The following is an 11,445-nucleotide window of genomic DNA, read 5'->3' on the forward strand; positions in this document are numbered from 1 at the left end:
CGGGGCTCGGGCCGGGGCCGAGCCCGGGCGGCGGGAGGCTGGGGCCGCATGCTGGCCTTAGCGGGGAGCGGGGATCAGGGAAAGCGCCGCTTGCGCCATCTTGCACCCACCGCGGCGATCTGTCAGCCGCGCCCGGGGTGCGCGCTCCGCTCTCCGCCCGCGCCCGCACCGCCCTCCTCCTCTGCCCGCCGCCCCCCTCTTCTCCCCTCCCCCAGCCCCCTCTCCCCGGAGGCCGGGTCTGGGGAACAAAAGAGCCGGCGAGCGCTTTAAGCTGCCGGACATTCCCGGCTGCGCGGCGGACGCGCCCCCTGCGCTTTGAACTGCAGCGGCAATAGCCGGCGCCGACCCGGGCTGCAGCCGGGTATCCGCTCCTCGTGGCCGGTCCGGACTTTAGGATCTGGGAAAGTGAACACTTATAAGAGAGGGTCCGGGATGCGGAAAAACTGAGGGGTTTGCTCTCATCCACTTTCTCTGAGGTGCCTGCCCTGTTCCACAATGTCCAGCTCTGTTTTAAAGACAATTTTCTTAAAACTGTTCAAAGTTGTTAGAAATTTGGTATTCCCTATGTTTCCAGTCCTGATCAAGGGAACGGGTCGTGTCACTACAAGACTGGACTCTCTAGACTGAGGAGTTAGGACACTCCGAAAGATGATCTGGAAAGAGCAACACCAATACGACAATAAGAGCCCCATAGAAACCCGAGACCCAGCCCGGTTCTGCCGGCTGATCAGCCCAGTCATTCTCACTGAGTTCGTCTGAAACCTGAAGACAATAGTATCTCCCCTCAACTTTTCAGATGTTTAGAAGCCAAGGTCCAGAAAAATGACCTGGTAACTGGGTAAGAACCCTGGAAGTTACAATCGCCAGGATCATCTCTGTGCCTTATCTGATGTTTCGTCTATGGGGATGCAACTCTTAAGAGAGACACTTATGGTACCCTACAAGGACCTTGAATCTTGGCCTCTTACTACTCTACGCGACCATCCATCGGGTCCAATTTGGTGGGTGGGTCCATCCAAAGTAAATCCTGGAGGCTAGAGACTTAAAGTTGGCAGCGCATGCCTCACGAAGGTGCTCTGACGTGACTGGAGTGGTCGGAGTGCATAGAGTCTCTCTCACCTCTGCTAGCCCAGCCTGGCCTGAATTCACTTCATCTCTCTCGCGGAGGCTGACCTTGGACTCTTTAATCCCCCTGCCTCCACAGTGCTAGGATTAGGAGCATGTGCCACCACGCTGTGGTACAGGTGTGTAAAGTGGTGCAGGCTTGGGGCCAATGAGATGGTTCAGGAGGGAAGGGCACCAGTGGCCAAGCCTGACCGACCAGCTGAGTTCCATCCCCGGCACCTACCTGGTTGAAGGAAAAACTGACACCCAGGGCAAACTGTCCTCTGACAGCCGGCCACACTTGCTCTGTGGCACATGTACAGACCACACACACACACACACACACACACACACACGATAAATAAATAAAATATGCTAAAATTTTCATATTTAAAAAACGTTCAGAAGAGCTGGACATAGTGGCTCACATCTTTAATCCCAGTACTTGGGGGCCAGAGGCAGGTGGATCTCTGTGAGTTCAAGGCCAGCCTCGTCTAGCGAGTTCCAAGACAGCCAGAGCTACATAGTGAAACCCTGGCTAAAAACAAAAAACAAACCCTTCAGATCTCTAGAAACCAGATGCTTGCACACAGACAAATCTCCCCTCAATTTAGCATGATAATTTAGCATTATCATAAGGCTAAAATGATAGTCTGAAGTCATGTGAGCAGTGGAGAGATTCAAGAGCAGGGACCCGGGTCTGCCATTGCCATAAAAGGATTCACTGAGGAAGGGGGTGAGGCCTCCACAGACAACAGGGAAGATAGTATTGGAGGAGGGGCCTCTCTGGGGTCTAAAGTCCCGGAATGCCCTCCTGCAGGCCTTGAATCATCAACCACCCCTTCTTGGCGTGTTCGGGACTCCAGAGAGGTCAAATTGGTGTCCTGAATTGCTGTCATTTTAAATTCATCTTGACAAGTGTTTAATTTTTCTTTATCACAACCCTTGGTCTGAGAGTGATATGCAAATAGTGGCTATTCTGCTGCTTGCAGAATGTGCAGTATCTCTCTGTGGGATCTGTCAATTAACTCTGAGACTGGCCCACCACTCACTTTGGGGGTGGTCCCGGGCATGACAGTCTTTGCTGGCTCCTGATTCCTTCCAGTGGGGGGGAAACCACTTTAGAGCCTCCTTAAAGATTTCAGTAAAGGGCAGCTGTCACAATTTGTGAGACTGTGTATACCTTTGAGTTCTTGGATAGCAAGATATTTGTGAAGATGAGTATGCAGCGGTGAGCCGAAGAGTGCATTGCTAGCAGGTGCATCCCAGGAGAGTTAGGAGCGAGGCTCGACGCATCTGTGGGCCACAATGTAGGTCACACTCTTCCAACCTCTCCCTGCACAGGCATGCACTAGGTGCATGTGTGTACACGCAGGCAAACACTCGTGACAAATGCTAGGTGTGCTCATTCTCAACCACACAATGACATTTTCAGCCCCCTTGTCTTAACTTGAAATTTGAAAAAAAAATCATGTTTGTATATATGTATCTATGAGAATATATGCTTGTGTGTGTGTGTGTGTGTGTGTGTGTGTGTGTGTGTGTGTGTGTGGTTTCTTAAGTGCCCATTGAGTGGGAAAGAGGCTCCAGATTTTTTTTTTCTTGGACCCATCTTCCCTCTAAAAATTTACCATTTCCCATCCTGGCAGGAAATAAACTTCCTAGGCCAGGAAGACTGAGGAAACCCTAGTCATTTGGTTCCGTGAAGATCTATCATGGGGCTGAAGGCTGGTTCAGCGCTTAAGAGTGCTCACTGGGCCAGGCGGTGGTGGAGCACACCTTTAATCCCAGCACTCGGGAGGCAGGGGCAGGTGGATCTCTGTGAGTTCGAGACCAGCCTGGTCTACAGAGCTAGTTCCAGGATAAGCTCCAAAGCTACACAGAGAAACCCCGTCTTGAAAAAACAAAACAAAACAAAAGAGTGCTCACTGCTTTTGCAGAGGACCCTTGCTTGGCTCTCAGTGCCCATACTGGATGGTTTACAGCTCCTGGAAGGTCCGGTTGCAGGGACTCTGAAGCACTCTGGCCTCCGTAAGCATCTGCATACGTGTGGTACACATACAATTACACATGTGTGTCCTGAGTGCGCACACAGACAAAAGTCTTTAAGGAAATGTTTTTTAAAAAAGAGAGCAACATGTCTGGAAAATAGTTTATTAATTCATTATAGGGACAGATATATGATCAACGCCTTAGTGTAACACTAAAGAATATCATATTTGTAAGAGGAAACATGATGCTGGAAATGCAATTAAATAATACAGCATAAGCCAAGCATGGGTAAATAAGTGAGCATGTCAGTACTGAGTACACTTGTCATGCTTCGAGAAAAGGAAGATTTTCAAATGAGACTCAAGAATTTAAGGCATCCATGGCAAGCGACAAAAGGATTAATACCCTGTAAAAGGCCAATAGACTCTTTTCTAATAAAACCTGCTGCTGTAAAGCCACAGATGGAGCGCTCCCCAGTTCCTCGGGGCCCGAATCATATATAATGCTCGTGCGTAACGGCTACTTTCTTATCAACTGTGAGTTATAGGCAGATACCAGATTTATTACTTATTTGCTTTTGAGAAACAATTTTCCACCCAACCTAATGGGTTATAAATTGTCTCATTTGCAGCTATTTAATTTAAACCAGAACCTCAGTGCCTGTTAAACAAGAACATGAGAAATGACTATGTGGTGTAATGCTAAGAGCCTACTGTTAAAACAGCTATTTCATTCAAGGCAAGGGGGAAAAAAAATCTAACCAACAAAATAAAATGAGGCTTTTGACCTTCAGAGCAGTGAAGAAACACACAGTGGTGTTGGCCATGGCCACTCTGAATGCTAGAGAAGTAGTTCAAGAGACAGTCCCGTCTTTAACGAGACGCGAAACCCACATTAATAATCTTTAGTGTTATCATAGGCTGGCTGAAGAGGGGAGGGGGAGGAAATGTAGGTGAGTGTCAAACATGAGTGACACACGAGGGTAATAAACACAGATGCTTTCAGGGGCTGCGGAGGCTGCAACTCTGCTGAAAGACATTAAAAAAAAAAAGGAAAGATACACTGGTTATTTCTAATTTGGCCCAGAAGCCAGAGTTAACGCTTGGTATGCCAGCCAGTGAGAGAGCAAAGGTCCCACATTCTGCACCCCTGGAGAATGACCAAGGTGAGACACCAAACAGATGGCATGGCTTTCGTGACACAGGAGGTACAAGTCAGGCTTGTCCCTTTGTGGGAAGATGATCTCAGGATTCCATTTAACAAAACGAGCCAGCCACCCTTTTCCTGTGCAGGGACATCCCTTCTAGCATCTTGGAGGAAACTCCTTTCCCAATCCGAATCCACTCAAGTTCAAGGTTTAGGGAGCTGAGCTACTGCTGCTCACTTCCCTCATCCCCTCCAGCCTCAGCCAGAACTGGAAACTGCGTGGCAAAAAACACACACCCATTTTTCTGTCCAGATGGGTGGCGGTCGTTTTGCTCAGCCTCTGGGTTTCAGTCCCTACCCCTTCTGCAGCTTCCCTGGTACAGCCGGATTCATCACTTCCATAGAAAACCTACCCATCTCAATCCCAAGGAGAAGGGGACCAGGGAAGCCAAAAGGTCTTTCCCAAATCTACCATGAGTGGATCATTTGCCTGGAAAGGGTGTTGGCAGGGAGCCGTGGGGACCCAGGGGTCACACTACGGTCTGAAGCAGACATGAGGTAGTCATGTTGTTAGGGAAGGGTGCATAGGTTGAAGCCAGGGAAGAGAAACAGGACACAATGACAAGCATGGGAGACACAGAGACAGGGAAAGAGCAGGGAGAAGATGAGAGGCATCACAGGAAAGAGAAGGGCCCTGGGATAAGAGAGCAAGACAACAAGAGACAGATCACTAGAACAATAAAGGGGCACAAAAGAGGGGACAGGGAGAAAGAAGATTTCCCAAACCAGGCACTTCCCGTATTACAAAATTAGGTGCAGGGTTGCTCCAGGGAGAGGGGGGCTGAGCTGGGCTCCCCCAGCCTTCTGGGCCTTAGGAGGCCAGGGGGATGACGGCCATGCAGCTGTAATGTGGGCCTGCAGAGTTGACAGGCCTTCAGCTCAGCCCAGCTGACGGCAGAGGGGCTGGGGCTGTCTTCGTAGACACAGCATTGGAGACACTCTCAGAGTGTAATAAAAGGCTGGGTGACAACGCTATGGCTCAAAGAGCTGGCACTGATCACTGTTACACCATCCTGCCATGGAGGATCCATTAGGCCACGGTGACCACTACATAGGGTGAGGTTTCCCAGCTCAACCAGCGCACACACGGGACTTCACACGTGTCTATCCCATGGAGCTGGTCTCAAGTCCCTCCAGCATCCCGTATGTGGAGAACATGGAGGAGTGAGCAAAGATCTCCCCCATCCCAGCCAAAGGACCCTAAGAGGCTCCAAAAGGCTTGTCGCTAGTACGCACAAGTGGCCATGCATGTCACGATCCTGAGCCACACCAGCCTTTGCTCAGGGAAGCTGAGCAGAGGTGACAGGAGCCCTGGGGAGGCTTGGGCTGACCGAGAGAGGGCACAGGGCTTTGGGCTGACAGCTTTTTCCAGGGGCCTCCTCTAGAGAGGTGCTGGGCTGGAGGTCTGGGCAGGAGCAGGAGGCACTGGCTGCCTCTGGCAAGCAGGTGAGCCTCTCTGGCCCACTGGTTGCCTCTTCGCACCCTTCCAGCTCCCCGCCCAGCCAGTCTGTTCCTTGAGACAGATCCACAACCCCTGAGGTGGAAGGCGGAGCCTCTGTAGGCAGGGGTTCCTCAGGCTCCAGGTCTGGGAGATGGAAGTCAGGACTTCCTTTGGATGCACCGAAGTCGGAGTGGACAATGACCTCAGCCTCCACCTGATTCCTGCAGGCTGGGGGCGGCTTCTTCCTCCCGTTGCTCTGGCAGAGCAGAGAACAGAAGTCCAGATGAACATCACTGAGAATGGTTATCAGAAAAATGGCCAACATATGCCGGATGGAGGAAGGCTGACTCTCCATAGATAATATACCAAGGACTGTCCCACCTGACATGATGCTCAGCCCCTGGCAAAGGCAGGGAATGAGAATGCCACCCATTCTGAGGGGTATCTGAGGGGTCACTCAGTTCCAGTGAAGAAGGAACTGCCCTCAAACTGGACTTCCTGTCACCCACTCCCCTTTGGAAGCTACCCAGCCTCCTGAATACATCTCTCCCTGGGAAAGCATGGGGGGCCCTTCCCTCCTGCCTCTCCCTTCCCCTCAGGACACGGACCTTTATGGCATCATACACCAGAGCCTGCAGCAACAGCGTCTGCCCAGTTCCAGCTGGAGGCAGCAGGGCACGGGTCAGAGCAGGCCTAGAACCACTCCCCTGGGGCAGCTCACAGCCTGCCCAGGAGCCTGTCCAGCTCAGGCCACCTGGTTGAGCCCAGGAGATCTGCAAAGAAGGAAGATGACAAATGATGGTCCAGGCCTGTCGACCCCTACTATCTCCAGACAGGACCCATGCTAAAACCTCTCCCCTAGGCAGGGGTGAGCACTGGGTTGGGAGATAGGAAGGGCAGAATCATAACCCTAACGACACTTGACTTGCAAAGCCCGAGGCTCCCAAGCCTGGTGGACTCTTCCTCATTGCAAAGGAAGGGTGAGAGATGGGAAGACTGACTGTCCTCTTGGTCAGGGTGTCTCACCACTGCAGCTCCCAGGGGACCTGGCCTATGGAGTCTTACATTATCCTGGGTCCAGTCCTACTTGGCCACAGCCTAAGTGATCAGGGAAGTGAGATCTGGGTGCTCCCAGGTGAAAATAAGGCTGGCTACCCTTATCCAAGGGATAAGGAACTACACACAGGCTTCCCTAGCTGGCCCAGGGCCTGGAGTATGTCTCACGGTCAGAAGTTGTGCTCTGTCGCCCCCTGGTGTTAAGTTTGGGAATGGGTTCGTGTAGGACTCAATCTCACCTTTCTCTTGGAGTGGCCCCGGCAATCTGAAACACTGCCACCCATAAGGCTGTGCACTTCAGCCTTGTCTTCCACATCCGAGGGTGGTGGGGACCAGTCCTGCGGGCGGGGGTGCACGAGGGACTCCAGCTCATGGGCAGAAGGGAGACTGGAGGGCCCAAGTCGAGCTCTGGAGTACAGTGCTGGATTCCCAGAGGTGGCTGTGGAGGACAGCCCTGGGAGGGCTTCCCTGCAACAGGAACAAAGTTATGAGCCAGACAAGAGTGGTTTTGGTTTCCAGGTGTGGCATGTGCAACCAGGAAGGGCGGAATACTGTCCGTCCAGCCTGACCCCTCAAATGGCATCCTTCCTCATATGGAGAGGTGGGGCTTCTCCATCCACGCTGCTGGGGGCTACGAAGGAAGCACACAGGGTGGCTCCGCCTGCTTTTACCGAGGTGGGGAGACTGGGGCTCCCCTAAGTTCATTCCACATTCTCATGAGAACAATGCCTCAATTGTTCATCTTGGAATACTAATAAATAAATTACTGATCTGTTTTTCTGCAGGGCCTCACATAGGCTGGGCAAACGCCGCCCTGAATCCACACCTCCTCCATAGCCCTAACTTTAACAGGCTCCATGTGCCGCAGGGAAGTATACGCTCCTTTGTTCAATCCACATCCTTCCTGGAAACCCTTTCAGTCCCGATGGTTCCCTGGTTCACCTGTGGGAGCTCCGTCGGAGGCCGGCACACATGCAAGCCAGGAGGCAGAGCAGGCCCAGGCAGACGCCCACGATGATGCCTGTGACTGAGTGTACATCCAAGGAGTCTGGTGGGGAGGACAGGACACAGTGTTCGTAAATCCAGGAGGGGAGGGGCTTCTGCAGAAGATGGCTAGCCTCAGTCCTACCCTTTGGGGACACCCCTCTCTTCTTGAGGTTTCTCTGTGCAGCCTGGCTGTCCTGGAATGCACTCTGTGGACCAGGCTGGGCTCAAACTCAGCAATCTACCTGCCTTTGCCTCTGGAGAGCTGGGATCAAAGGTGTGTGCCAGCATACCTGTCTTGGAAGCGCCCTCTCTTCTGACTGGAGTATAGAAGGTTACAGAACCTCATTAGGCCTCACACTAAGCCCACCATGGTCTTCCCTGGTATACACCACTTGTTTCTACTGGGAAAACTGGACTTTACAGAATCAGTTTTTCAGTGGCGTATTCTCCCACCTGCCAACAAGAGCTTTTATGGTGTATACATGTATAACGTAGGAGGGCTAGGTGTGGTGTGTACACATGTGTTTCTGTAACGTATGTGTATGTTCATGTGGGGGTGCACAGGTGCAAGTATGTGTCCTGTGGAAGTCAGAGGTCCACATCAAAAGATTTCCTCAACCTCTCTCAGTCCCAGAGATCACCCAGTCTCTACTTCCTCAGCACTGGGGGTATAGTGGAAATGGCCGTGTCTACCATTTACACGGGTGCTGAGCATTTGAACTCGGGTCCTGTTGCTCATATGGCAGCATTTTACCAACTGAGCATCTCCCCAGTCCTATGTGTGCTTAATACTCTATTCATATTTGTAACAACTTTCAATAGCGGCCCTGGGCTCTCACGTTTATCTTAATTGAAAGCTGTGAGTTCCCGTCCAGCTTGCTACCCACTTCCCCTTCACAGAGCTCCCAGAAAACCATCTCTCTGACAGCCTCTGACCACGACAGCCCCTCTACCAAGCTGCCACTGTCTCACCCACCCTCCACCCCCAAGGACTCCAAAGTCGAAAGAGTATAGTTTCCAAAAGCAGGGCCTTAGGAGCCAACCCAGGGGTCTTAGGGCCCCAGGGTGCCCCAAAGGCCTCCTCCCTCCTCCCTGGTACCTGAGAATGTCTCCTGGAGAGTGATCACATCCTGTAAGCGGGAGAAGGGGCCAGGCCCCACCTCTGTGCGGGCCCCCATCTTGAAGAAGTACCGGGTGTCACTCTCGAGGCCGTGCACTTCTGCACTGAAGATGTTTCCTAGGGTGGGGGGTGGGGAGCAGGGGGGCAGGCAGAAGGCAGGGGCAGGAGGCAGAAGTACCACTGACTTGGCACCCGGACAGTAGCTTTTGCCTCTAACCCCAGAAGACCCCAAGACGTCCTAATGACCAACTTGGTCACCTGGGAGAGGGGAAGGACACTCTTACCCTCTGTGGTGAGCAGCGTCCACTGATGCTCAGGCTGAGTGTGGTTGTTGCTGTAGAGAATTAGATACTCCACAATCTCACCATTGGGCTCCGTGGGGGGACACCAGTGTAGCCGAACAGTGGATGGTGTCAGGGGACTCAGGCGTAGGTCAGAGGGGGGGGTCGAAGGCCCTGCAGTGCAGGGAAGGGAGGGAAGGGTCAGAGACACAGCCCTGGCTGAGGGTGGCTGGAAGTTAGGGGATGAGGGAGGGCACCATCTCCCCTTCTTCCTCCTTCACGGGACCCAGCAAATGGGTGGCACATGGGAGAGAGGCAGCGGCTACTCACGGTCAGGCAGGGTGGAGCGCTCTACTACGGAGCCAAAAGGCCCATCCATATCCACACCGTGGGACTGTACCGCAAACTCATACTTGGTGAACGGCTTCAGCCCGCCAATGAGGATGTCTTCTCCGGAGCTTCCGGGGGAAGGGACAGGGCTAGTGCCCTCAGACAGGCTTCAAGCCAGGCAGAACCCCAGACATAAGCTCCTGTCACCAGCCAGACCCTACGCTGGAGGGAGCTGCTCTTTGGGACCACTACCCTCCCCAACACACACACCCAGGCAATCCACAGAGAGACCGGATGTACGCTACTCCGCGTCTAAACTCCAAACCAGACCCTCCTGACCTCCAGGAAGCCTTCCTGGATTAATTAAGTTATTCTGCACCTGGGGGACCAATCACTTCTGAGGCATCTTTTCTTGTCTTAGTCTGTGTCTCTGTTGCCTTTTTTGGTTGTTCTCTCAGTTAGACTAGCAGCAACTTGAGCCTTCTTCTGCATGATGGGAGGAAGAGCCCCAGCAGAAGGAAGGAAGCTTCTAGTCTTGTGCCTCACTCTCACCAAACGGTGACCCACAGGCTCTGCCGTCGGGATAGAACCAGACAGCTCGCCCTTCTCGCTGTTACACCCCGGTCAGCAGCCAGGGAAGAGACACCTATGGAGGTCCTGGTGCGCTCTCGCCACAGCTGAGCCCTGCAGCCCCTCTCCTACCGCCCCTGCTGCCTCCCCTTGCTGATACCTGGTATAGTAGGTGACCAGGGAGGCATTCCTGAGTCCCCAAGGACCAAACCGCACAGTGTAGTTGACAATCTTGACGGTGGTAAAGTCTGGCTTCTTCCACCGAAGCCAGATGGAGGTGGAGCTGTTTGGTTCCGCATGGATGTGGGCAGGAGGTAGGGGCGGCCCCCTCTGAATAGGCAGGTCTAGGAGGGGACATCAAAGTGTAGTGAGAGAGGACAGACACTCATAGTCCCAAGAAGCTTTATTTGGTCTTTTTCCTTCTTATTTTTGAGACAGTGTCTCATTATGTAGTAACCCAGGCTGGCCTCTAACTCTCCATCCTCCTGCCTCTGTCTCTCTAGTGCAGGGGTTGGAGCTGTGTGCTACCATGACTGTCACTGGCTCTCTCTTTTGACCCTGTGAGTTGGGTGGCATGATTCCCACTGCAACTGAGGCACCCAAGAACTGAAGTGATTTCTCCCCCCCCCCAAGGTCACACCCAGGTGGGTTTCTGTGAGTTCAAGGCCAACCTGGTCCATATAGTTTCAGGACAGTCAGAACAACATAGTGAGACCCTGCCTCGAGAAAAACAAAACAAACAAACAACAACAAAACCAAACCAGACCCCCCCCCTTACCCCCCAACATGGAGCAAGAGATGGTTTAGTGGGTAAAGGTTGCCGAACCTGAGGACTTGAATTTGATCCCCAGGGCTCACGTGACGGAAGAGAATCAGATACTCCTCTCACCCCCACAAGTGCACACAAAATAAACAAAATGTAATAAAAAATTAAAAAGATTATACCCAAACAAACCTTAAAATATTTTAAGCAAGCTTATGGTTAATGCTGAGCAGAAGCAATATGACAGGAGACGGGAAAGATGGCTCAGCAGTTAAGAGCACTTACTGCCCTTCTAAAGAATCTGGGTTCGATTCCCAGTACCCACATGGCGGCTCCCAACCATCTTTATCTCCACATGGCGGCTCCCAACCATCTTTGTCTCCAGTCCCAGTAGATTCGGAGCCCTTTTTCGCTTCGAGGGACACCAGGAACACAGGTGGTGCACAGACACAACACCCATACATATAAAATTAATTTATTTTTAAGTAAACCATAAAGATATTCTCCCTGTTTAAGAATTATGGGATAGCCGGGCGATGGTGGCGCACGCCTTTAATCCCAGCACTCGGGAGGCAGAGGCAGGCGGATCTCTGTG

The 11,445-nt window shown here is 52.4% G+C and overlaps 2 protein-coding genes across 2 annotated transcripts in view; both read right to left on the reverse strand.

The window, feature by feature from the left end:
- The window catches only part of Igdcc3 (immunoglobulin superfamily DCC subclass member 3), a 44,741-nt gene extending 43,753 nt beyond the window's left edge, over nucleotides 1–988 (reverse strand). The window contains exons 1-2 of the mRNA XM_005348184.3: nucleotides 977–988; nucleotides 111–397 (exon numbers count right to left, since the gene is read on the reverse strand). Coding sequence (XP_005348241.1) covers nucleotides 111–397; nucleotides 977–988 — 299 coding nt within the window. The remainder of the gene's footprint in view (nucleotides 1–110; nucleotides 398–976) is intronic.
- Nucleotides 989–3,244: 2,256 nt separating this feature from the next.
- The window catches only part of Igdcc4 (immunoglobulin superfamily DCC subclass member 4), a 34,637-nt gene continuing 26,436 nt past the window's right edge, over nucleotides 3,245–11,445 (reverse strand). Inside the window, exons 14-21 of the mRNA XM_005347768.2 lie at nucleotides 10,248–10,431; nucleotides 9,518–9,645; nucleotides 9,191–9,361; nucleotides 8,886–9,023; nucleotides 7,742–7,847; nucleotides 7,039–7,267; nucleotides 6,352–6,516; nucleotides 3,245–5,999 (exon numbers count right to left, since the gene is read on the reverse strand). Coding sequence (XP_005347825.2) covers nucleotides 5,583–5,999; nucleotides 6,352–6,516; nucleotides 7,039–7,267; nucleotides 7,742–7,847; nucleotides 8,886–9,023; nucleotides 9,191–9,361; nucleotides 9,518–9,645; nucleotides 10,248–10,431 — 1,538 coding nt within the window. The 3' untranslated portion in view covers nucleotides 3,245–5,582. The remainder of the gene's footprint in view (nucleotides 6,000–6,351; nucleotides 6,517–7,038; nucleotides 7,268–7,741; nucleotides 7,848–8,885; nucleotides 9,024–9,190; nucleotides 9,362–9,517; nucleotides 9,646–10,247; nucleotides 10,432–11,445) is intronic.

Source organism: Microtus ochrogaster, chromosome 5 (assembly GCF_000317375.1).
Source record: "Microtus ochrogaster isolate Prairie Vole_2 chromosome 5, MicOch1.0, whole genome shotgun sequence".
NCBI lineage: Eukaryota > Metazoa > Chordata > Mammalia > Rodentia > Cricetidae > Microtus > Microtus ochrogaster.